The following is a 27,200-nucleotide window of genomic DNA, read 5'->3' as shown; positions in this document are numbered from 1 at the left end:
CAAAAGTCAGTCAACTTTATCCCAAAGAGATCTGCCCTCATATTTAATCTTATCCCACCCTTTTATATTAGGAATATTTTGCAGACCACAGACCTGCTCTAAACCCCTGTAGTCAATAGTTCATCTCCCTCCCACCCTAAACCCCTCAACTGAAATCCAGCTGTTGCTAAAGTAAGGTCATGAGGGGGACAAAAGGGTGAATAGGGACACGAGGGCGGGTGGGAAGGGTAAAAGGGTTGCATGGTTCTAGACAGGAATATAGTAGAGTTCATGGTATTAGCAACAACTGGAGTTGAGTTGCAAGGTCAAGTATTTGGAAGAGGTCTAGAGAAGGTGGATGTTAGACAATAAATGTGTTGTCAAAGAAACCAGTTTCAGATAGATGGGTAGTCTGATGTCCAACAGTGGATGTCGGGAGTCGGTTGGCTTCGGGAACACACCAGAAGTTATTCTGCAAGTCCAGTGAGTAACAGACATACATACAGGCCTCATGGGTAAAGGGAGCCATGTTCTCAGAAGTCTGGAATCAGAAAATGAGATGCCAACCTTGGATCTTTTCCAAACTTCCTCACAGACCTTGGAATTTCTCCGGCCTACTCACAGACTCTGGACATCTCAAACTATATCCACTTTGGCATGGATCAGGCAACTCAAACCCAGAGCGCTGTCAGCTTTGCATCAGTGGCAGGATTTTCACAGCTCCAGGGAGTGACCGCCATGAGTGCTTTCTATCAAGGCACCATCAGATCAGTCAGGCATCTTTATTTATCTGACAGGTTTCCACTCCCTTAATGTACAGCTGGTCTATGATCTCTGCAAGACTATCTCATGTCTGCACCAAATATCCAGGGAGCTGCCAGGACTCCTTCATCCATCGGGAATCTCAGGTACGGCAGGTGTTCTCTCCACCAAACAGTCTCAGCGGTTGCTTCCTGGGAGATAAGGGCTACCTACTGAAGACATGGCTGCTGACCTAAGTGAAGAACCGTACCACAGAGGCACAGGAGATGTCTAACAGGAGCCATCTCAACACCAGTGTAACAATAAGCAAAGCACTGGCTTGCTCAAGGCGAGGTTGCAGTGTCTTGAAAGATCTGGAGGCACCCTTCAATATGCACCGCAAGGGTCTCCAGGAATTTTGTGGTCTGCTGTGCTCTTCACAACATGGCACTGGTGCAAGAAGTTAGAGAGCGCCCGGCATCCGAAGAGGAGGAGGAGCCTGATGTGCTGTTGGTGTCTGCAGCCGCATACCTGGCTGCCAGAGAAGCCCATGACTGATTCATCCAGGCACACTTTGCTTGAGCAATCTAGGAAGACTCCCGTGCACCCCACCATCCCCAAAACATCTCCTTCCTACAGTCAGCCAATCAACCATCAAGGTCGTTCATTCCATTCACAGGAGTGAATGGGGAATGCAACAAAGTAGAGGTCATGACAATGAAAAGTTCACATCAACTCATGCTTTCATTGAAATAGAGCATTAACGAAACATGAACACCGTTATAAACCTTTTGTGCAATTAAGGCATCTTCCTCTAATGCTTTCTATTACTTCGACATGGTGCTACCCCAGTGACTTCAGCTAAGTTAGAGGCAGGCTGCTCATTCCCCTGCTCTCCATGGCGGGCGTCCTCTGGGTTTTGGAGCCCGTGAAGGCGCCATCAATGACTGCCCCACCTGCACTTGTGCAGGAGCAGACTCCGACATCAGGGCAGGAAGCAGTTTGTGCGGCTTTTCTGTGCAGGTGTGGGGGAAAAGAGGGAAAGGGCTGAGAAGTGGGGGCGCATTCAGAAGAGCCACCACTGCCAAGTGCCCTTTCTCCTTCTTTTCTCTCAGGGCCCACCTGCACTTCCCTGCTAGCCACGAGCGGGAGAGGACTTGGTTGCATGTCAGTGTGGTGCTCAGCTACCAAGGCAATGCTTTGCTTGATCCTCTGTAAACTGGCGGCCAGAGTGTATAAGCTATCGGTGTGAGCCAGCATGAACTTGCTGGCCTACCAGATGTGATAGTTCATGAAAATGGCCACTCTTTCTACTGAGGTGGTCATCAGTGCAAATGCCTGAGACATGATGGCACTCAAGAATGAGATGGATTCCTCCATTCTCTCTGCAGGGGTGTGCCCTTCCTCTGGAAATGCTGACAGAATCTCACATATTTCCCATTGCTGCTCCACAAGTTCCTTTATTGTGGATGATTCCCAAGCCTCAGCATCTGTGTTCAGCTGAGCAGAGCTTGAATTGCCCTGCACCCTCAGACAAGGACTCTCCACTGCTGTCCCTGTCTTCAGCACCTGCTCCTGCTCACGTGATATGCTCCTCACCATGTGAGGCTCTATCTATCTGTGATGTTGGACACACCGAGGTGTGTGTATCTGCACTAGTGAAGGGTGCACAGGAGGCATGTGACAGTGCAATTCCTCCTCTGAGGACTCCGTGTTCCTCCCTCAGGACCTGCAAATGACCTGAAAGACATCAGTTACTGCTGAAAGTAGGTGTAATAGTGGACACCTTGGCACAGTGTAGCTCAAGTATTGGTGGCATTAATCCAACATGAGTGACAGTTAAGTGTCAAGTGGCAGTGCTCCATCTAATGCTATACCAGGTCCCTGGGCCACGCCAATCTCTCCATTAACAAAGGCCAATTGCTGTGCCACTACCAAGCTCAAGGGCATCCTCCTCCACTGCCATCAGGGTGACAATGGCTGCAGGCCCACCCCTGGTTCTCTGCCTCTCCTTGGAATTGTGCGCTCTCTTCACCTGCAATGAGAAAGGCAGAGTTGAGTGTGAGAAGTGAAATGAGTGCTGAGGATGGAATGAGCTGTTAAGGAAGACGATGATATAGTGGTAATGTCATTGAACTAGTAATCCAGAGGTCCTGGGGACACAGGTTCGAATCCCACCACAGCAGCTGGTGGAATTTAAATTCAATTAATTAAAAGAAATCTGGAATTGGAAGCTAGTTTCAGTAATGGTGCCACAAAACTATCGATTGTTGTAAAAATCCCTCTGAGTCACTAATGCCCTTTAGGAAGGAAATCTGCTGTCCTTACCTGGTCTGGCTGACATGTGACTCCAGGCCCACAGCAAAGTGGTTAACTCTTAACTGCCCTATGAAATGGCCTAGCAAGCCACTGAGTTCAAGTGCAATTAGGGATGGGCAATAAATACTGGCCTTGCTAGCGATGCCCACGTCCCATGAAAGAATTTTTTAAAAAAGAACATTTGAGAAAGGTGACTGTGAAGAATGGGGGAGAGAGGGCTATAGGATGGTGAGTGAGTGTGAGTGTTGTCTGCTGAGATGGAGATTTGAGGAGGAGTCTGGAGAGAAAGGAATGTGCGTAAAAGCAAGTTGTGTCAGTCAGAGGAGTATTGTGCAGGAAAATACTAGGGAGATGAGGTCGGTATGGCATTCACCTTGCCAGACTAGGAAGCCATTAACAGCCATTAATGCTGCACTGGATCCAGGTCCTGCTGTTTACAGCCTGTGTTACTTGCAGCCACCCCTGCTCAGTCAGGCTGGCTGACCACCTTCTTCCATCCTCAGAAGAATAATTCTCTGCACCATCATTCCTTCCAGGGACTGCTCACATGTTTACCGCTAGTATATCCCAAGGGTCCATCTTTGGTTCTGTCCTCCTCCTGAAGTACATTCTACATCTTGGCAACAGCAGCTGGAAGCATGGGGTCAGCTTCCACATGTATGCTGATGGCATCCAGTTCTATGTCAGTGCCTCCTCCACTGACTATAGGTTGTCATCACACTCAATTATACAGTGACATTATTGCAGGAAAAAATTTGGAGATGCTTCACAGGAGTACAATCAGATAAAAATTGACATAGAGCCAAAGGAGGAGATAGTAGGACAGGTGCCTAAAAGCTTGCCCGAGGTAGGTTTTAAGCAAGCTTTTAAAGGAGGAGAGAGGTGAAGAAACAGAGAAGTTTATAAAGAGAATTTCAGAGCATAGGGCCGAGATGACTGAAGACAAGGTGAAGGGAGTGGGGGATGCACAAGAAGCCAGAATTGGAGGAACGCTGAGTTCTCAGAGGGTTGTAGGGGTAGAGGCAGATACAGAGAAGGGGAAAGAGCAAGGGTGTGGAGGGATTTGAACACAAGGATGAGAATTTTTAAATCAAGGCTTGGTGCATCGGGAGCCAGTGTAGGTCAATGAGCACAGAGGTGATGAGTGAGTGGGACTTGGTGCAAGTTAGAATATGAGCAGCAGAGTTTTGGTTGAGCTCAAGTTTATCAAGAGAGGAAGATGGAAGGCTGGCCAAGAGAGCATTGGAATAAGCAAGTCTGAAGATGACAAAAGCATGGATGAGGGTTTCAGCAGCAGATGGGCTGTGGCAGGGGCCGAGATGGATAATTTTATGGAAATGGAATCGGGCGGGTTCAGGATGTGGAGGTTTCAGGGTTAGAAACTCAGCTCAGGGTCTAATAGGAAATAAGAAATTGTGACTCATCCAGGGTTGGATATGCGAGGAGTAGTCTGAAAACAAAGAGGCAGTGGAAGAGGCGAGAAATGTGGTATTGGAATACACGTGCAACCTAACGTCATGTCTTTGGATGATTATGGGCGGCACAGTGGCGCAGTGGTTAGCACCGCAGCCTCACAGCTCCAGGGACCCGGGTTCAATTCTGGGTACTGCCTGTGTGGAGTTTGCAAGTTCTCCCTGTGACCGTGTGAGTTTTCGCCGGGTGCTCCAGTTTCCTCCCACTGCCAAAGACTTGCAGGTGATAGGTAAATTGGCCATTGTAAATTGCCCCTAGTGTAGGTAGGGAATATGGGATTACTGTAGGGTTAGTATAAATGGGTGGTTGTTGGTCGGCGCAGACTCGGTGGGCCGAAGGGCCTGTTTCAGTGCTGTATCTCTAAATAAATAAAATAAATAAATGCGTCCGTGGGACAGCGAAATAGGAGGCAGCCGAGGATTAATTTTCCAGGATGGTAATAGTGTGGGAGCAGAAAAGAGAAGCCATTCCAGGACTGGATAGGCAAGGGTGAAACTAGGTGAGAGTAGTCCTACTCAGCTGATGGAAGGCTGTTAATTTTCAGTGGGGGAGACTGCAGATGACCTTGCAGGATGAGTAGCTCTGGGCCTGAAAAGCCTGGTTTCGGACTGCACCATCTCTGCATGGGTGGCAACAATCTGGGCTGGCTGACTGGGAGGCAACAGCAAGGGCACTGGTGACATGGCAGTAGTGTGAGGATGAATGCGGTCATCCTAAGAGAGGAAGGCAAGTTTAAGCCCCATGGTGCCAGTGCCACTTCTGTGGGGCAGTACGTCAGCAATCCTTACAATGTGTTGAACTGCTGTGGCACTCTGCAAGCCTCTTCGAACACTGGTGTCTGCAGCTACGATGTCCCCTGCAATGGCTGCAGGCCACTTGCCTCGGTGTCTCACCACTTGCAGATCCAACCTCTATGCTATCCTCTAAAGTATGCGCAGTATCAGTATCCGAGCTGGAGGCCGTGAGTGTGAGTGGGTGACAGTATTACTTCTTTATCACTGTCTTCCTGCTCTTACATCTCTTTCTCTTCCACCACTGCCTGGCCAATTTGCCGTTCTTGGGTATCAGAAATGAGGAAGACACAAGGCTAGGGTTGTGGTGCAAGGAGGGGTCATACGCAAGAGATGCACGTTTACACCATCTGCAGTTTGTAAATCACAGAGATTGTGGGATGATGGGGAGGGGGAATGTGAGAAGGGGGATTAGATATGAGCATACCATCTCTTTGATGCTTTCAGCCCTGCCACAGGCCATGGCCTCAGTCATGGCTACACCAACAATGGAGCACACCACCTCCTCCACAGAGGTAAGGACATGCAGCCTTGCTTGTCCCTCACTGGTTAGGTGTTGCTGCCTCTAGTTATGCACCATCTTGTCCTACAAGAGAGAAGTATGTGTGACATTGAGTGTAGTGCAATCTGTTTGGGTGATGTGGCTTCATGGTTGTGTTTGCAAGCTGTTAGATGTGAGCATGAGGTTTGCAGCATTGCTGAGTGTGTGAGGGTGTGGTGAAGAAGCTATGAATATTGGATATGAGCCATGATTGATGGAGATTGTTGGCAGGTGAGTGATGGGGATGTAGTGAATTGAGCAGTGTGAGAGGCTAGTTGTGCAGTTGGTAGGAGATGGCATTTGAAGATGCATTCACGGATCTTCAGCGCTCGTGTGAGGTTGTTTAACTTCTTGCGACGCTACAACCAGGTCATTGGAGGTAGACTGCTGGCATCGACTGCAATGACTATTTACTCCCACTACCTTCGCAATGTCTGTCTGGAGGGCTTCCTGGTCCCCACTGGATAAAGGACCTCTCTCGTCTCACCCACCACCAGCATCAAGGTATCCAGTGCAGCATCTGAGAACCTTGGAGTATGCTCTCTCCCTTTTTGTCTACTAGTCAGTCTTCTTGCAGGTCAAATACTCTTTCTCAGCCACTTCCAGCACCTGCTCCAGTCAGAATGCACCTCCCCTTTAAGTAGTGCAGGCTAGCTTTAATTGGTGCTAACCTCGCCCAACTTGGGCCCTGTGCTGATGCACTCAACAGCATGTTTTGCTCACTGCTACAGGCTACTATCATTTAAATGGGCAAGCAGCACAAAGTTAGCTTGATCTTCCCATCGGAAGCAATGGGCACTGGTTAATCACGCATCCTCATTTCCCATGGCCATTTTCAAGAGCTATCAAATTTTGCCCTTCAATATGTAGTACAGCACCAAGCCCAAAATGCTGAATTTTATAAAGAGTGATGCGTGACATTGTCATGATGCTGAACCATGTCATTATGTTTATAAGACGAATATATCCTTAATTAGAAATTGCTACTTAGAGTTACATGGGCTGTTGGGGGATGGGGGTGGAGGAGGTATTTTAACTCCATGAACGGTTCGGTTGCAGTAGCTGGGTTTAAAATGAGTTATTTTTAGATCGCGACTGCAACCTGGTTCCAACACGTTGACCTCCAGGTTTAACGGAGGGAAGTGTGAATGCCTGCGAATATTCTATTCCCTGAAGTCAGGAACTTCATGAGTGCAGTCTTGCGGGTATTTACAGCAATTAAAGGTCCTTAGATGTTAATTAGGTCTTTTTAAATTGAATTTCACTGACCTTTAAATTTAATGTCTCAAGCACAGGGCTCGTGAATAACACCAGTGAAACGAAGGCGAGATTGAATCTCAGCTCATGTGGGTGTTTAAAGTTGTGATTGCCCAATCTAAATAAAAGCTCAGTTAGTACAGCTGGTGTCTCAGTTCCCTCCAGCAAACATCTGACAGAGAGTTCTTCTGTTAATACAGCTTTTTCAAAATTTTGGAGCCTTTCACACTGATGAGATCAGGATGGGAGGAACATTGGATGAGTTTGATAGCACTTCAGAATAGGAAGACCATCACAATCTTCAATGCATCTAAAGTGCTTTGGTCCATGTCCTCACTCACATTGACTTCAACACTCCCATTCTCTTTAAGCTTCACTGGCTCCAGCCTTCTGGAAAGCTCTGTCCAATTTTGCCTGGCCACCTTCTCCCTACTAGGTAAAGGTTTACGGGCCAGTAAAGCTCTTAATTTGCTCCAATCTCAGAAGAACAAAAATACTATGTCAGTGCAGCATCTCTATTTCCAACAGCAATCAATCTTGGGTTCCTGAGTGAAAATATGAATTTTATGCTGAATTGTGGCATTTGAGTGCTCTGGACTTGCACCCACTAAAAGACAGTTTAAGAACATTCCAAACTCAATGCACCAAGACAAAAACAAGAAATGCTGGAATCACTCAGCAGGTCTGGCAGCATCTGTGCAAAGAGAAGCAGAGTTAACATTTCGGGTCAGTGACCCTTCTTCGGAACTCCGAGTTCCGAAGAAGGGTCACTGACCCGAAACGTTAACTCTGCTTCTCTTTGCACAGATGCTGCCAGACCTGCTGAGTGATTCCAGCATTTCTTGTTTTTGTTTCAGATTTCCAGCATCCGCAGTATTCTGCTTTTATTTCAATGCACTAAGACCCTTACAACTACCACAAAGAACACATTTTCACACCATTGGTGCAAGTTGGATTTAACTAAATTTTCTAGAAGTGAAAGATGGCGTGCTAATCCACTGTGCTACCCAGTTCTCCTTATACGTTCATAATTTTGGACAGGTAAGTAGACATGCAAAACATATTCAGCACATGCCTCAAAATCAGGAGTCCAAAGTTAGGGAAAATTGGAAAAAATAAGCAAAAGGGATTGCAACTCTCATGTAAGTCATTATTTAACAATGAGGGTCTCTGTAAGAAATTAAATTAATTATAAATTAAATAGTTTAAAAAAACACTCAACTAAAGAAGTTTCTATAATACATACTAGTACTTGTAAGCATTCTGGGTGTTCAGTGGGTAGAGTCGGATTTCTGGATAGGCCTGCACATTTTCCTTCTGGCACAGGGAATAGTACTTCTGACAGTCTATACTGCCCACATTGACCGTTCCATTCAGCATCTACAAAGAGAAGCCATCTGCATTAGTACCTAAAAAATCTGGGAAAACTTAAAGTGTAGTGAAATCCACTGGATGCATCAGTTTTAGGTGGTTGAAATAGTAACTACTTACCAAAATATATAAGCCCACTAACAATTACAATTTAAATCTAATGTTCTTAGAGGTATTGAAATAGAAAGTTTATTGACTTCAATATAAGGTGCTCATAAATAAACAGGGCAGCACAGTGGCGCAGTGGTTAGCACCACAGCCTCACAGCTCCAGTGACTCGGGTTCAATTCTGTGTACTGCCTGTGCAGAGTTTGCAAGTTCTCCGTGTCTGCGTGGGTTTTCGCCGGGTGCTCCGATTTCCTCCCACAGCCAAAGACTTGCCCAAAGACTTGCAGGTTGACAGGTAAGTTGGCCATTATAAACTGCCCCTAGTATAGGTAGGGGAATATAGGGACAGGTGGGGATGTGGTAGGAATATAGGATTAGTATAAATGGGTGGTTGATGGTCGGCACAGACTCGGTGGGCCGAAGGGCCTGTTTCAGTGCTGTATCTCTAAATAAAAATAAAATAAAATAAATAGGTCATCTTTCATTGGAATTGCCAGACTGGATCACACCCCCCAAGTATTTTTCTTCTTCTAATCTCCATATGCAAGCTTAAATTGCCACATAGGGATACATGCCAGTTATTCAGAATTTTCCACATGCCACAGGAAGATGTAGTTTCCTGTCCTATTGGTCCTGTGGAGACATCTGCTCAACGTGCACATGCAATATTATAAGTGCCATTGTCAACACAGGCAGAACGTCTGAGCATCATTTCACTTCTCTCCAGCACTGAATTCTTTGCTACCTGCAGTCATTTGAATTACCTCAGGTTCTGCACATTCCAAAGAGATAGGTGCCACAGAAGGTGTGCTCTCAGACTATTTTTATAATTGAGTAAAAAAAAAAGAGATAAAATAACAAATCGCAAATTCAACATTGTGGGCAGTCAGTAAAACTACCAAAACTGACTGTGTCAACCAGTCAGTGATTTAAAATATGTAAAAACAACTAAAGCTGATTTTTAGTGATGGACAGGCATGATCTTTACATCAAATGTCTTCTTCTGCATCATATCAATAATTGCTGACCCTGTCTTGGGTGATTCACAATGCAGAAACAGGATCAGTTTCACCACTTTGGCAAACGTATTCACTTTTTCCAGCATGACATGGTTAGAAAGCCCAGGAAGATTAATTGCTCAATTAAGCTATTTTAACTTACAAGTAGACTGTATATTTAATCTCAACTTCTCTCCATATGTACCAATGTAAATCTCTCCAATTCACCAACTGACTGAACAGTTTAAATAGCTCTCTCTGTTTTGTGCCTGGACATTAGCACTTGTTCAGTTTCTTTACGAACTTGTTTGTTGCTTTTAAATTAAAATGACAGTTGAGCCTATTGTTACGAGGGTTTCCTTTTTTTTGTTAAATTTTGAGGATGTGTGTTTAAAATGGAGAAGGATTGCATAGATGCTGGAATTTTGAGTGTTTTCTTTTAAAAAGGTCACCAAAAGGTTTGGATTGAGTTTGACCTGTAAACAGGTACTTGTTTCAAAATAAAAACCCAGTAGGGGTTGTTTTTGACTTACAGAGATGTTTACAAAGAAGTGACAAGCAAGATTTATGATCGTTAAAAGGCTTGCTTCTGGAAAGTTGGGTTTCAATTTGAACTGTTAAAAAAGCCAGTTGGTTGCCTACAACAGAAGATGATCCAGCCAGCTCAGTTTTTTCTCTTGAAAAGAAACCCTGCATCAAGTGTGTTTCCTATTTCCTCCTGTCTTTGAAGAAACCTTTAGTGCTACATTTCTGCTGCAAGACCTAACTGAAACCTTCTGTTGCTGCATCTCTTGGAAAGCCTACCCAAACTGATCTTCAACATCGTCTGGAAGGAACTATTCCGGGAAGATCTTAGTGACAGCCGCCTTTTCGCATTTGGGACACCTAACTAACAGAAGGGACATCTTTCCATACATTCTTTCAGCCTAAGTATTTTTTTTTATTCCTTTTATTTCTTTGTAACAGCAGTAAACAAAAATCCTTTTTATTCTTTTTTTTCCCGGTTAACCTGTTGCATATGTATATGTGTGTGTGTGGTGTGTGTGTGTGTGAGGGCTAGGATAAATAAGGGGCTTTAATATTTCAATTTTTATGTTTTACTTCGTTATTGGTTAAGACTTGGTTTACAATAAACTGATAATTTTGTTGTTTATTAAAGAGTCCTGGTTGGTGTGTTTTATTCTGGGAAAATAGAGTATATATGATTGACTGTATCGGTAAGTAGGAAAATTAAAATATATTTTGTGACCTGCAGAGCAGTGGGACTGAATTAAAAGTGTATTCCTCCTGCGTCGGTCATAACACTATCAGGTGCAAAAGTGACAATGTTGCATGTGTGACACTTAAGTGTGACACTAACTATTAGCAGACTCACGAGACACCGACATAAACTTATATATCATATATTTGGGAAAGGATGTTATCAATTCCACTATTAATGCCACATTATTTAATAAAAATTGACATGATTATTAACTCCGCTCAAAATCATTTAGTGGTAAAGTGCGAAATAAAAAGCAATTAAGCATTAGTCTTTTTAAAAGGGAAGTGTACTCTTATGCAGATAAAATGAACATGTGCAGGTCAAATTTGGATTTCTTTACGATAATGCACTATAGCACTCCCATTCGCTTCTCATGTAATGCAAGCATGCAATGAAATTCAAACTCAGTTTTCAACTTATCAGAATATAACTTTAAAACAATTTTCAAATAAATGTGTATTGTTTATTAAACAGAAAACTCATGCAAGTGATAATCAATTTACTTTGGTTTGGAAAAAAATTGTTTGAAGCAAAATCTTTCTACAGGATTCTTCAATTGAACTGAAAACCAGATCAGAAGATTCTCAAGTTACCCTTTGGGTGGGTGCGAAGTGAAAATATTTTTCTTACCCTGGCCATTCTCTTCCATTCTGGCATTAAAGCTTGACAAGGACCACACCATGGAGCATAGAAATCCACCATCCAAATTTCATCTTGTGCTCTCCTTCTAACCAATCCTTCAAAGTTCTCTGGTGTCAGTGCGATTACTGAGGGATTTATGAGCTCCTAATCAAACAGTAACAAAATAATTAAATTAGTAGCAAAATGAAAATAGTTATTAAAGCAAATCACTTGTATAAAAGCATCATACCTGAATGAATTCCAAAAGTTCATCAGCTGTGTGATGGCCTTCATATTCATGAACATTGGACTGGTTGAATATTAATGTTGTTGGATAAGCTCGGATACCATGCTTGAATAGCAAGACGAGAATTATTAATCTTCAACTTAACCTTTTTTCATTAAGCCAAACCCCTCCTCAGAGCGTCTTCGTCTAAACCCCCATCTCTCTTTTGATTCTCTGTCTTTACCTCCCACACCCCATCAACATCCACCCCCCCGCCAATCACCATCTCCAAGCCCAACTTGTTCATAAGACCCACCTCCTGCTCCTCTGACTCTATTCTCACTAAACTGCTGACCACTGAACTTCCCTTCCTGACTCCAAGGCTAACTGACATTGTAAATTGTCTCCCACCTTTTCAAAATTTCGATCATAAACTTCCACCTAAAAAAAACCTACCCTTGTCCCCTCTTTCCTTCAAAGCACTGCACCATCTCCAACCTCCCTTTCCTCTGCAAAGTTCCTAAATGTGTTATCTCCCAGATGCATGATCAGCTCTCCTGCAGCAGCTCTAAATAAAACTAAAAGAGACAGTTTGTGTCACTGGTGTATTATCTCTCCTCATCCTCATTGAAGCCTTTGACGCTGTTGACCTAACTGCCTCCTCCCAATGCCCCTCCTCCATTATCCAGTTCAGTGGGATTGCCCTCACTTGGTTTCACACTTGTTCGTTTGATTTTAGTCAGAAGACCTCCAGTAATGGCTTCTCTTCCTGCCCAGTTACCTCTAGACTCCACCAAGGATCTAACCTTGGTCCCCTTTTCTTCCTCGTCATCTACTGCTCCTTGGTAACATTATCCACAGTCAGAGACATCTTCAGCACATATGCTGAAAACACCTGTTCTATTTCTTCACTATTTTTCTCAACGCCTCTACTGCCACTGTGCTGACAGACTGCTTGCTCGACATCGTTTTAGATGACCTGCAATTTTCTCCAACTAAAAAGAGTTGGATGTCACCCCCAGCTTCACTGGCTTACATTAGCTTCCAACCCCTTACCATACTTGCCCTATATGAAGACACTAGACTGGTTCCTGGGATGAGGGGATCGTCCCATTAGGAGAGATTGAGCAGACTAGGCCTATATTCCCTGGAGTTTAGAAGATAATCTAATCAAAACATATAAAATTCTTAAGGTGCCTGACAGGGCAGATGCCAAGAAATTATTTCCCTGGCTGGGGAGTCTGGAACATGGGGTCAAAGTCTTCGAATAAGGGACAACCATTTAGGATTGAGATGAGGAGAAATTTCTTCACTTAAAGGACTCTGCATGTTTGGAATTATCAACCCCAGAGAATTATAGATGCTCAGCTGTTGAGCATATTCAAGACATAGAATGTTACGTTGGGTGGGAGGCCCCGCCTACCAGACAAAAAGCCGGGGGCGAGCCCTCCTCAGCCGGGCCTGGGGAGCCACACCGGGATTTTACACTCCCCAGGCCCTTAATTGGCCTTGGGCGGGACTTCTACCTCTGAGGCAGGAGGTCCTGCCTAATGGAGCTGCTGGCCAGTGGGCCGGCAGCTCTCAGTCCCAGCAGCACCACCAGGAGTGGTGGCCACTTCTGGGACTGCACCTAGCTAACAGCAGTAAGAGGGACGACAGCCCCAGAAAGAAGGTAAATATTTGGGGCCTCGCTGCGGACAATCGGCCGGGCCCCGGCGAGGCAAGGTGGGGGAGGTGTTGGTTACGGGGTGAGGGGGGGGGGGGGGGGGGGGGGGTGGGGAGTACTGTGCAGTGGGGGCGGTTGGGTAGTGGGGAGGGGGCCCTCCGTGGGGCACAGGGTGCCCGATTTGGAGGAGCCCCACCCCCAGCCCTCAAGAAGGCTGCCAGGTTTTACCTGGCAGCATTCTGGGAGCCTGAGCCGCCCACTGGCAAAATACCAGTGGCAGCAGGAGGCCCTTAAGTGGTAGTTAATTGGCCATTTAAAGGCCTTGATTGGCCTGGGATGGGCAGATCGTTTCTTGCCACCACCGCCCCTCGTAAAATTACAACAGGGACGGGAAGGCGTTGGGGACGGGAAGGCGTTGGGAACGGGAAGCCTCACCTCCCACTCAATTTTACGGCATCCCCCACCACCATCGCACCACCTCCCCGTCCCTCACCACCAGCCCGTTCATGTGGGAGGGGCGTAAAATTCTGGCCTTAGACCCAAAAATCTATTGAACTAAGGGATAAGGGGATAGTGCAGGAAGGTGGAGTTGTGCTAAAAGATCAGCCATGATCTTGTTGAATGGCAGAGTAGTGTTGCTCCTATTTATGTTCTTAAAGACTTCAAATTTTAAAGTTCTCACATCCTGTTTAAATCTCTTCCTGGCCTTGATCCTCCCAAACTCTAATCTACTAATTTCTATCAAAACTAGCTCTACAAAAAACTCTGTCCTGATTGACATCTGTTTCTCCTCCCCCACCCCTACCCCTACCACTGGCAGCTGTGCCTTTAGCTATGTAGGCCTTACACTGTAGAATTCCTTCTCTAGACCACTCTGCCTCTCCATCTTCCTTGAAACCCAGCTCTTTGACCAAGCATTTGGCCACCCCATCTAATGTCTCTTTTTAATATACAACTCTGTGAAGTATTTTTGGACCTTTTATATATTAAACGTGATATTTAAATGTAATTTGTTGTTAAGCAATAGTATGAAAAATTGAGTATTGCTGAAAACAAACATTTTGTTGAAGCTTTTTGTCTTACACATTTATACTGTATGCTGCTTTCCCTTACACTTGGAGAACAGTGATAGAATTGGACAAAGTCAGCATGGATTTACGAAAGGGAAATCATGCTTGACAAATCTACTAGAATTTTTCTAGGATGTAACTAGTAGAGTTGATGAGGGGGAGCCAGTGGATGTGGTTTATTTGGCCTTTCAGATGGCTTTCGACAAAGTCCCACATAAGAGATTAGCATGCAAAATTAAAGCGCCTGGGATTGGGGGTAGTGTATTGCAATGGATAGAAAATTGGTTGGCAGACAGGAAACAAAGAGTAGGAATAAACGGCTCTTTTTCCGAATGGCAAGCAGTGACTAGTGGGGTACCGCAGGGATTGGTGCTCGGACCCCAGCTATTCACAATATATATTAATGATTTAAATGAGGAATCCAAATGTAATATCTCCAAATTTGCAGATGACACAAAATTGGGTGGGAGGGTGAATTGTGAGGAGGATGCAGAGAGGCTTCAGGATGATTTGGACAAGTTGAGTGAGTGGACTAATGCATGGCAGATGCAGTATAATGTGGATAAATGTGAGGTTATCCACTTTGGTGGCAAAAACAGGAAGGCAGATTATTATCTGAACGGCTATAAACTGAGAGAGGGGAATATGCAACAAAATCTGGGTGTTCTCGTACACCAGTCGCTGAAGGTAAACATGCAGGTGCAACAGGCAGTAAAAAAGGCAAATGCTATGTTGGCCTTCATAACGAGAGGATTCAAGTACAGAAGCAGGGATGTCTTGCTGCAATTACACAGGGCCTTGGTGAGGCCACACCTGGAATATTGTGTGCAGTTTTGGTCTCCTTATCTAAGGAAGGACGTTCTTGCTATAGAGGGAGTGCAGCGAAGGTTTACCAGACTGATTCCTAGGATGGCGGGACTGACGTATGAGGAGAGACTGAGTCGGATAGGATTATATTCGCTGGAGCTCAGAAGAGTGAGGGGGGATCTCACAGAAACCTATAAAATTCTAACAGAACTTGACAGGGTAGGTGCAGGAAGGTTATTCCCGATGGTGGGGGAGTCCAGAATCAGGGGTCATAGTCTAAGGATACTGGGTAAACCTTTCAGGACTGAGATGAGGCAAAATTACTTCACCCAGAGAGTGGTGAGCCTGTGGAATTCGCTACCACAGAAAGCAGTTGAGGCCAAAACATTATATGTTTTCAAGAAGGAGTTAGATATAGCTCTTGGGGCGAAAGGGATCAAAGGATATGGGGGGAAAGTGGGAACAGGTTACTGAGTTGGATGATCAGCCATGATCATAATGTGTGGTGGAGCAGGCTCGAAGGGCTGAATGGCCTACTCCTGCTCCTATTTTCTACATTGGTATTCTTGTGTATTGTCCTGATGAGTGCAAGACAAAAAGCTTCAACAAAACGTCTCTGTTTTCATCAGTTCACAAGTTCTGTACCACCAAATGACTATTAGTATGAAAAATGTTCATACTCACTGTGTTACACAAATTCTCATGGATTGTACAATCCAATGTTCCAAACTTAAGCTGACCCGCCAATTGTTTGGAAGCTTTACGCAGTTCCGGCAAAAGGGCACGACAAGGAGGACACCACTGAAAATGATGAAGACATACGTTGTTGCTTTCAGTCACAGATAACATTAATATACTTAAATGTGAAATATCTGATATTGATTGTACAATTTACGACAACTTCTTGCATACAACAGATATAGAAGGGATCCATTAAGCTTAATAGGGTGTTTGTGATTTGTCACTATATCTCTAATGAATCTTCAATGAATTGCAATAGCAAAATCAACACAAGCAAATGCAAAAGTTTGCTCCGTACAGATTGGTACTATTGGTTTTGATGTGCACCCATTCACAATAAAGTTGATGGAAACGCAAAAATTAGCCAAAATGCATGTTAATGGGATTCTCGATAGATATTAAATTGATTATGGATAGAATTTTCCCAGCCCCATAGCGGCAACTTTGGAGGCTGGGTGGGGGTGCTGGGAAAGGCATCGGGCCAGCTGCCTTACATCTTCCTGCCTCTTCATGCATTTCCCAGAGGTTGGAGCACAGCAGTAACAGCAACACAGCTGGCGGTGACAGTCAGATAGTTGAAGCAATTATGGATGTAATTATTAGGCTTTTCGCGAATGTACTGCAATTTTGCCCACTTTGCCCGCAGCTTGCCTGCTCACAGGAGTAAAAGCTTGCAAATGAATATGCCTCAGCTGCAGACAGATCCACTGGATAGTGCTGGGGCAGAAAGTACTGATTGCCCGTCACATCATCATTATCGCACCTCCATCTTGTGCTGCCCTCTCCTGCTCCATTCAGATTAGCAGCACACAACCTTCACAGTGGGGCAGCTGGCCGCCCTTCGTTTCGGGTGCTCTGATTGGCCCTTGGCCCTTCTGCCATCCCTAATTTGACGGCAAACGCAGAGGGACGTACTAATTGGCCGCCTCCTATAAAATTAAGTCGGTGGGCGCACTACTGAAAAGAGTGGGGTCGGGTCCCAGAAATAGCCCTCACATCGGGTTCTCAACATTTGCAGCAAAACTTGGCCCAATATTTCTGCTCTGTTTTTGCTGGGCTCAAATCCAGGTCTATGGGATGAAAGGACAGTTATCACATCCATTCACTTCCCTCAAAATGTGATATATTATACCATAAATACATCTATTATGAATTATGAATAATCCCAGAAGGTTTAATAGAAAATGATATTTATTGAAATATTTAACACAATAACTCCTAGTAACTGGTTGGTGAAGTGTTCTCTATCAGTACATGGCCAAAGGAGCTTAAAGAGCAATCTAGCCATAACATATTGGAGTAGAGTTTAGTGTTTAATCATATAGATAGTAAAAATAAACCTACCAACAGTTCATGTCTCAGCTAAAGAAAACCCACTTCTATGTTTATCTTTTTCAATATATACATATAAACAAGTAATTTATGTACTTGAAAATTCCTGGACAGTCCTAGAACATTCCTTTTCATACAAAAATAAAATAAAATATGGCGGTGCTTTATTTTTTATTACCTAAATTGAAAGATTGTAGTACTTAATATCCTTCATTGATTTTTCCCACTTATCATGAATATGATGTGGGGATAGAAGAGGATCCTCCCATCCCCAATTTAGAGATATTATTCCTCAATTCTCCACAACAGAATGATGCCACCTTCCTATTTCTTTGATGATATCAGCAGCATTGCTCACACTCAGGCTGCCTGCTCTAGCATCAAATCTCATTTCCAAGAGCAGCATGGAACAAAATGCAATTTATCAAAATTTACATGAATCATACATGAAAGTGCAAAATGGGTAGCCTGAAGCAGAAATCTTTTAATAGTTTTGGCTCTTTATAAACTTGGTGAATATGGACAAAACCACATTTATTACCTACCTACACTACTATGAGAAGGTGTTAGCGGGGCTTCTATCTCAGCACATACTGAGTGCAACAGCAATCTTCATATTGACATGCTGCAGGACAGCACAGCTCAATGACAGGTGGCCACAAGGCTTTGGTGAACAAATTAGAATTAAAACAGGTGGTCTGACTATATTCCAGATTCAGGCTCAGTTCTGTACTCCAAAAGGGCGAGATATGTATTGAAACTGAGTAAAACAAAGTCCCCAACCCTTTCCTTTGACGGGCTGTTCTGGAGATTGGTAGTCATACAGGTGATTTAAAAAGAAGTGCCTATTGGCCAATACCTACCAGGAACACAGAACACTGTACGTCATCTAATCAGAGGCAGGATTCACCTCTCCCCTTATGAGTGCACAAGGGAAGTGCCTGTCATAAAATTTCAAATGTACATTCAGTGACCCCAACTGAGAGAAATTATTAGCCACTTGCATTAGATTTCGCTCATCAATGGTGCTTTGGGGGATTGAGAATATCAAAAGTAATTTAACTTTGTTATTGATTATAGCCATCACTGGAATTTTTTAATTTCTCACTCAAGTGGAGATTAAGTGCTATGTTACTAAATGGATGTGAGGAGTTTTTGAAACATAATTAGGTGATAGGAGAGGTGTGGTCTATGTTAGAATAGCCACATATAAAGTTGGAACAGAGTGGATTTGATGGACCAAATGGTCTTTTTCACTCCACACTGCACATTCTTCAATAATACTAAAAATGTATTCTTCTTCATAAAGGATTAACTTAGCATATTGACAGTAGCACACATGTTCAGCAATTAATTGTTAAAATGAGTACTTTTTTTAGGTTTTTTTCAAATGCAAAGAAAGGATCACAAATAATATCCATATGTAATCAATTATTGCTGGGTTTTACTAAAAAACTCATTTTAGAAATGAAATATGTACTTACATGGTGGGGGTACTGCAGTGCAAGGGTCAGGCTCGCTATACTATGGTCTTATCTGTAAGCTTCAACTTACAATCTACACTGCATTCACCTTGTACTGCTCACCCCTGCACCCCCGCCCCACCAACCTTCCCCACCCCCACTCTGCTCCCATGCTCCTATTTGGACTAGTACACCAGTTCCAAATTCCACTTCATTAGCATAGTGCAAGTCTCTAAATCATGGCAAATTCAGTAAAAAGAAATCAGACTGCAACTGAGTTATTTTAATGTGTATCTGGAAAAATTAGACCACACCATGATGCCAAAAGAATGCTTCAATCAGTAAAATGATATGGCAAACCAGCACTGTTAATACAAGCTTATTTTCTATACTCAATTATCAAGAAAGAGCTTACTGGTGCAAAAAAATCCACAAGCCAAGGTTCTCTTTCTTTCTTCGGAAAATTCTTCGGACTAAGCGTGATGACAGGCGCATTGATACTCTCTCTGGCAAAGGACACTATGTCGTAGAGAACCTTCTTACCTTTTAGGGTAAAATGCATCATGAAATCTGAATGCAATACATACAATTACACATTTCATAGTCAATAGATAGCACGAGAAAGAGAGCAGGCAAGAGAGAGATCATCCTGGGCAAAGGACTTTGTAGCAGATGTAAATGCTACACAACATGAAAAGAACATCCCTTCACAATGTCAGGACATTCAAAAGTATTTCACAGCCAATGATTTACTTCTTAAGTGTAACTACTGGTGTTCTGTAGGTTTTTTTTGGTGGCACTGGTAAATAGATAAATGTTGGACAGGATAACAAGAGAACTCTTCAAGAAGTCACCTTCAAATAGTGGCATGCTTTCTTTGACGTCTTCTTTGACATCCACATGCAAGGGCAGATGTGATCTTTGTTTAATTTCATATCGGAAAGACAGCATCTCTGTCAGGGTGGCGCTCCTTCAGTATTACACTCAAGTGTCAGCCTGGATTATGTACTCAAGTCCTGGACTAGGACTTCAACCCACAAACTTTTGATGTAGAGACACCTGTCCTACCACTGAGCCAAAATGACACAATGCAGACCATAAAACGCACATTTTGTAACCTCTTTATTTTGCCAGTCAAAGCCTTCCCCAGAAATTATCTTTCCCAAGTCATCTGCCCAGAACAAGAATAACTTATAAATAGAGAACAGCCAAGATGTTAAAAACATACATTTTGTTTTCATAAATGCTACGGTAACACAAGAACAGAGTCTTTACCATGATGTATTTCAAAGGCACGTGTTCCACTGCCTTTGAATATTACAACACAAGGCTGTTGGAAATAGAGGCTCTTGCAGATGCGTGATCCTGCATGGCAGTCAAAAGTTCCAACCTAGAAAAAAAAACTTAGGGTTAAAGTATTTTATCTTCATGTCACAATTTTAGGAATATTGCTTGAACTTTGCTGGTGTCACTTGAAAAATCATATAAATCGCCAGCTTACATGTAATTACACAAAACAAGTATTTAACAGAAATTTTAAGCATATTGCCTTTGAGACAGCCAGAAATATGGGTGTCGCAACATTAACTCCACAGAGCAAGCAGGAAGTTAAGCAACCCTAACTTTTCCCTCCCAACACAAATTTTCTCCCTTCTTGAAGGGTATGGTTCAACAGGTGAGGATTGTCGTCTTGTACCTCATTCATTGTCATAATTGTTTGTTGGCTATTTGACTGCCGGGGCACCACAGACAAGCCCAAACCTGTTTTTAACTCATGTTCACAAATGTACTTCCAGTAGGAATCAATAGATATAATCACAGAAGCAATTCCTGGTATTTTATTCCCCCTTAACCCATGGCTACTGAGGAAGATTGTAATATATCACAACCATAGTCCAACTGAATTCAGTTAACTCAGCAAAGACCAGGGATTGATCCTAGGTTTGGGAGCTTATTATTTAGATTAGATTAGAGATACAGCACTGAAACAGGCCCTTCGGCCCACCGAGTCTGTGCCGACCATCAACCACCCATTTATACTAATCCTACACTAATCCCATATTCCTACCATACATCCCCACCTGTCCCTATATTTCCCTAAAACCTACCTATACTAGTGACAATTTATAATGGCCAATTTACCTATCAACCTGCAAGTCTTTTGGCATAGATAGTTTACGGGATTAACTTAATAAGTCATCAAGGGACATTTCAATCTTCCTAATTTTAGACAATACTACTATTGAACATCTTAATTATAAGAGCTTGTTGCTTGGAAGCTCCGACAGAAGAGTGTTGCCTTTCCACTTGCTTCCCCACCTCCTTGCTTGCACGAAATCCCACAAAAGGCAAGTAACACCCTGACCTGGCAAACTGGAGAAAAACTGTTAGCCCTTTCTTCCCCTGTGGTGGAACAGCCATTTCCCAGAGGTTCTTACTGCAAGCGTTTTCAAAGAAAATGAGAAGTGCATCACTGAAATAGGCAAGATTCCTGCAGCTCAATACGATCCACATCATGCAGGAGCTTGCTTTCCCCATTTCTTCGAGATTCACCACCAATTCCGGGACTTCTAAAACCCGTGAATAGAGCTCCACACAGAATCATATCCTTCCACTAATCCATCACGGCAAAAGAAAACAGCCTGTGTCGCTCATTGAGAGTAAATTCTGAGCCATGTACTGGAGGAATTGGATAGACACATGGAGGCTGATTCTCACAACCTCTGCATGCAGCTGATGCAGAGGCCAACTTGGAATCCTTCAATACATATACAAACTGCAAATTTGATAGTAGGTCGTAGTGGCTACTGAAACCATAAATGGCCTTGCCATTCCTTGCGAAATTGGCCTCATGCATAATTACCCTACTTCCAACTGAGCAAAAGGCTTATTCAAATATTGCTTTTGTCATCCAAAAAAATTTATTCTTCAGATGTGACTCAACCTGACACCTTCCACAAGAAGGATTTGTACTAAACATACATAGGACATTCATCAATCCGTTCATAGACACGGTCTTCTCTCTGCAGTCCTGTTCCACAATCCTACCCGAGAGTCCAGGGAAATCCCACTTCCCTACTGCCACACATTAGCATCCCTTGAGAATTTAAACTCTTCATAGACCTTAATGACATCCAGCTGGTCACTGATCCCTTTTCTGTTTGAATTAAGATTCCCTGTATTAAGTAAAAACACCAGCCTGATCAACCTTCAATAATGTAGCACTACCAAAATGAAAGTACCATATAATGAACGTTATGCACTCCAAGTACAACAAAGTCAGTCAGAGTAATTAGGCCGATAAAACCATTTACGGGCGGCACAGTGGCGCAGTGGTTAGCACCGCAGCCTCACAGCTCCAGGGACCCGGGTTCGACTCCGGGTACTGCCTGTGTGGAGTTTGCAAGTTCTCCCTGTGTCTGCGTGGGTTTTCTCCGGGTGCTCCGGTTTCCTCCCACAAGCCAAAAGACTTGCAGGTTGATAGGTAAATTGGCCATTATAAATTGTCACTAGTATAGGTAGGTGGTAGGGAAATATAGGGACAGGTGGGGATGTTTGGTAGGAATATGGGATTAGTGTAGGATTAGTATAAATGGGTGGTTGATGTTCGGCACAGACTCGGTGGGCCGAAGGGCCTGTTTCAGTGCTGTATCTCTAATCATTTCACTGCAACATATTTTTTGGGTGAGTATTTAGTGGGAGCTATATTAAAGGAAGTGAATACTTTGCCTGTTTGTAAAATAACATGATTATTCTTAGGAAATTGAATTGAAACATATCCTTTTCTTTTTTTCCATTCTTCAGATATGACCTTAAACGTCAAGTGCTGGCAGTTTTGTCAATTGCATATAACATCATAACCAAGCACAATCCTGACCTCAGCTCATGCAGGGGTCATGTAAAGTGATTCGGAGTGAGAAAGAGCACTAATTTCCCCCTCTCTAACCAGGAATGCTGAGGCCAATTGTAATGCCCTGGCTATCAGGCGAACTGGAATCAAGAAATTTGCCACAGATCTGGGATTAAACCTGGGACCTCGCTGGTTTGTAGAGCTTGGTTACACATGGCCATCTCGAAAGCAGTTTGATCATACATTTTACAATTATTTAATACACTTAAACTGTTGTACCTGGATATTGTCACTTTGTAGAAGAACCTGAGTTTTTTTAAACTCATATTCACCAGGCTCTGTTGTGTCACCAAACTTAAAGAAAACCAGCCAGCGATGGTGGGCTAACTTGCTCTGGAAAAGGAAGAGTATAAAGTTGTTTCTGTTCTTTCTTTGCTACATTGAGCACATTTCTGTTCCATTCTTATGCTAATTTTCATTTGGACATACCTGGAATGAATGTTCAGTGAGCTTTTCCAGACCTGGTAAATACTCCATTACTTCAATATAAATTTCTCTGGCATCCAGGTTATTGAGGAACTGTGGAAAAATAATTTAATATAGACTACAGAGGAGTTGTAGAAAGCAACTTACATAGGACATGCAAGACAGAACAATAATCTTGCCTATCCATTAGGGCTGTCTTTATTATTCAAATCATATACACCCACATACACATTGATGTATAACCTAGTATAACAGAAGAAACCACATGCTGAGCACACACATGAAAATGTCATGACTTTTGCAAATAGATAGTGCTGCAGGCATTCCTGCACTATCTGCATCCTTCTGTCATGTATCCATCTTCATCTCAAATCATCCGCATACACTGTAGAAGTATACCGAAGTAATAAAAAGTTAGGAGGGATTCTCTGTACAGAAGCCATAATCCCAGTTATCAGACCCAATCTATCAAAGGGGTCATGATTGGCTCGTTAGATCTGGATAGTTACCCTTGGTAAACATATGATAATTGCTTCATTAAGTAACGTTGCATATGCTATCAACTGAGACTCAACTTAGAGATACCCAGGAAGCATTTGTGAAAAGACCCTTAACCTGCTTCTGGGTTTCTTCACTACACGACAGTGAACAGCATAGAATCCCTTCACAATGCATAATCCACTCAACTATCAATTCTTAGTCACTGTCTTGCCTTGGGTCCTTATATCATAGCAAATGCATAACTGTTTAATTGTTAAGCTTGCCATGATTGCTCCATGCAAGTGACACAGTAACTTTTGAGAGAGCGAGCGAGTGAGAGACAGAGAGAAAACAAGGGGCTTCAACTAGAAAAATGAGAAGTGGTATTTGGGTGCCTGCTGTAATTAAAGCTCCATGGTTCCAAGATGCATCTCTGGAAGTTATATTGACAGATAAAGACAAAGAGATAGGCTCTCTAGTAGGAAGTTAGGAATCTCCAGAAAAAGGGCAGTGGCAGCAGTATGCAAGGAGGTGGCTAAAGCAGTTAGTGCCAGCTCAACCATCACACAAATTGTAATATAGTGCATCGAAGTGCTGATTACCTAACTTTGTGAAGCTACGTAAGTGAAAGCACAAGTACCCAGCGATCCTAAATAATTCTGGAAGCATATCATCCCTGTCTTTACAATGCAAATTAAAAGACAAAAAAAAAACTTAATATGCACAAGAAATTTTCATTCTTGCAAACTACCACCCCTCTGAAGTTCTCAAACATGCTGGCATCTTGCAAATCCATTTCCATTTTTTCTGAAATTCCGCGTTTAAATCTTTCCAATCAGATTTCCACCCCCGTCTCAGCACTGAAAAAGCCCTAATCAAAGTCATGAATGACATCCTCTGTGATTGTGGCCATGGTGCACTATCCTTCCTCATCCTTCTCACCTGTCTAGAGCCTTTGATAGTTGACCACACCATCCTCTGCCAATGCCTCTCCTCCACCTTCCAGATGATGAACTGCCTTCACAAGTGGGGGAGTTGGTGGTAGTAGTAACGTTACTGGACTAGTGATCCAGGCCCAGGCTAAATCCCTCGGGACATGGGTTCAAATCCCACCATAGCAGCAGGTGAAATTTAAATTCAATTAATTAATAAAAAAATAAAATCTGGAATTAAAAGCTAGTCTCTGTAATGGTGCCATGAAATTATTGATTGTTGTAAAAACCTATCTACTTCATTAATGTCCCTGAGGGAAGGAAATTTGCTGTCCTTACCCAGTCTGGCCTACCATGTGACTCCAGACCCACAGCAATGTGGTTGACTCTTAACTGCCCTCTGAAATAACCTAGCAAGCCACTCAGTTGTCAAGGGCAATTAGGGATGGGCAACAAATGCTGGCCTTGTCAGAGACACCCACATCCCACGAAAATTTTTTTTAAAACCTGCTTCTGTCCTTTCTTATCCAGTCGAAGTCAGAAAGTCCCCTGTAATGCCTTCCCTTCCTGTTTCTACACCATTACATTTGGACTCCCCCAAGAATTCATCCTTGACTCCTCCTCATATTTCTTGATTACGTCATGCTGTCACAGTGGGGCAGTACACATCAGGTTCCACATGTACACTCAAAACACCCAGCTCTACCCCACCACCATCTCTCTTCACCCCTCCATTGCCCATGTCATCAGTCTGCTTGTCCTTGATCCAACTACACACTGGGAAGACCAAAGCCTTCATTTTTGATCCCTGCCATGAACTCAGTTCCCTCTCCACTGTTTCTATTCTCCTCCCTGGCCACTCTCTCAAGTTGATTCTGGAGGACCAATTTCTCTAATGAATTACACCCTCTTTTGCAGGAAGCAATCAGATCTTTAAACCATCTTGGTTGTATAATCTCAGCTTAAAAAACTGAGCAAGCACATCCTAGCAAAACAATTACCTCTAAAAGTTAAATTTATAATAAACACAAAAAATGCACTGATACAGGAAAAAAAAAATTTATATCGCTGTTTCTGGACACTTTTGACCTTAAGCAGCTGAGAGTCAGAAAGTACAGTTGTGAACTAGATGGGAGAGTTATTCCCAAGGTCAGATGCTGGATGAGATGAGGTAAAAGGAAGGTAGTGAGATATGGATAATGAAGAATACAAAGGATGTGCTAACATGCCACTAAACAGGTAGTGACAGATGGCAGGATTCAGGGGATTGCCATGAAAATGGTTAGGTGAGCTTGTGGAGAAAGAAATTTACAGTGAATAGGAAGGAAGCAAATTCAAAAAGAAAAAGAGGGTAAGGGAAATAAGGTGAAGACTGAAATTATCAAGCACGAGGAATCGCACGGAACAGAGGTGTAGTGAACTGGGAAAGGAAGATATTTCAGCGAGGAACTTGGGGTTGTAATTGGTTGGGAGGGGGACAATAAACAATGAGGATTTGAAAGGAAAGGCAAAAGATGTGGAAAATGGCGAGTAGCTCAAAAGGAGCCAGAGAAATAAGTGAAAAGTCGAGGGCATTGTCACATAGATTTGAAAATGGAGGTGGTGAAAAGTGAAGTCAGTTGGGAAGACTTGAGAGCGGGAAAATGTTGATGCAATCATTCACAATAAAGTTGTGGATAGCAAGGGCCTCATTAGAAAACCAACATTTGTGGAGGGAACAGTGATTCCAGATGCTAATCACCAACACATACTTCCATTGGACCCTGTATGTAACAAAATGTTTCAACATGCTTACAATAGAGTCAGAGATGACACAGCAGGAATTGGGTCAAAGTGGTGGGGGTGAAGGCTTGTTGAAGATTCATCTATTAAGTGGAGAGATCAACTAGTAGTTTTTAAAGCAAATACAACAAACAGGTTCTGAAAATCAAAGTATTAATCTGCATTCCTGTTGAATAGTCAAATACATAGAAACATTGCATATAGGAGCAGGAGTAGGCCATTCGGCCATTCAGGCCTGCTCCACCATTCAAAAAAGATCACGGTTGATCGTCTAATTCAGTACCCTGTTTCTGCTTTCTCCCTATATCTCTTGATCCCTGTACAGTTTGATAGCAGTGTAAGAGTGTCTAATACTGGTCAAGTCACAAGATATGAACACTTAATTGTTTGTGTGTATGTTTTGTATAAATATATACATATATAAATACATACCAAGATCCCACCTTTCTGTTTTATGGTAGAACCAGGTGGAAAATAAATTGTCGTACTGGTGGTTATCTCTAAATCTGTGCAAAGTTGAGCCTGAGTTGTGCAATCCATCCAGCCCACACGAGCAAGTCCTTCCTAAGAATGATCAAACCCATGTTGGATTTAATACGGAACATTAAAAGCTTTTTAATATTCAAATGCAAACAACAGACACTTTAAAAGATTAGTTTTCTTCCTAGTTCTAGGATTGTTCAAAATTAAATATAAATTACAAAAGTCTCTGGAGTGTTTTATCAGTAAGAAACAGCAAAATCAAAGCAGGTGAAAGCATTTACCGGACTATTTTCACCTCAGTGAAGAATTAGCTTCTCTCTCTGATAATACAACAAAGATCACAATTCATCAGCACAAATCTGCATCATACCACTTATGAACACCAAAATGCTGCCCAACCATAACACTTTTATTGAGGA

At 43.0% G+C, this 27,200-nt stretch overlaps 1 protein-coding gene across 2 annotated transcripts in view; it reads right to left on the bottom strand.

The window, feature by feature from the left end:
* The window catches only part of dnajc10 (DnaJ (Hsp40) homolog, subfamily C, member 10), a 61,727-nt gene that overhangs the window by 13,075 nt on the left and 21,452 nt on the right, over positions 1 to 27,200 (bottom strand). For both annotated transcript variants that reach the window (XM_068035566.1, XM_068035565.1), the window contains exons 10-18: positions 26,731 to 26,862; positions 23,108 to 23,197; positions 22,898 to 23,011; positions 20,044 to 20,158; positions 19,184 to 19,311; positions 15,917 to 16,033; positions 11,714 to 11,815; positions 11,473 to 11,628; positions 8,348 to 8,481 (exon numbers count right to left, since the gene is read on the bottom strand). In XM_068035566.1, coding sequence (XP_067891667.1) covers positions 8,348 to 8,481; positions 11,473 to 11,628; positions 11,714 to 11,815; positions 15,917 to 16,033; positions 19,184 to 19,311; positions 20,044 to 20,158; positions 22,898 to 23,011; positions 23,108 to 23,197; positions 26,731 to 26,862 — 1,088 coding nt within the window. The remainder of the gene's footprint in view (positions 1 to 8,347; positions 8,482 to 11,472; positions 11,629 to 11,713; positions 11,816 to 15,916; positions 16,034 to 19,183; positions 19,312 to 20,043; positions 20,159 to 22,897; positions 23,012 to 23,107; positions 23,198 to 26,730; positions 26,863 to 27,200) is intronic.

Source organism: Heterodontus francisci, chromosome 7, assembly GCF_036365525.1.
Source record: "Heterodontus francisci isolate sHetFra1 chromosome 7, sHetFra1.hap1, whole genome shotgun sequence".
NCBI classification, from domain to species: Eukaryota; Metazoa; Chordata; class Chondrichthyes; order Heterodontiformes; family Heterodontidae; genus Heterodontus; species Heterodontus francisci.
The sequence above is the reverse complement of the archived record's forward strand: the minus strand, read 5'-3'. Positions and strand labels throughout refer to the sequence as shown.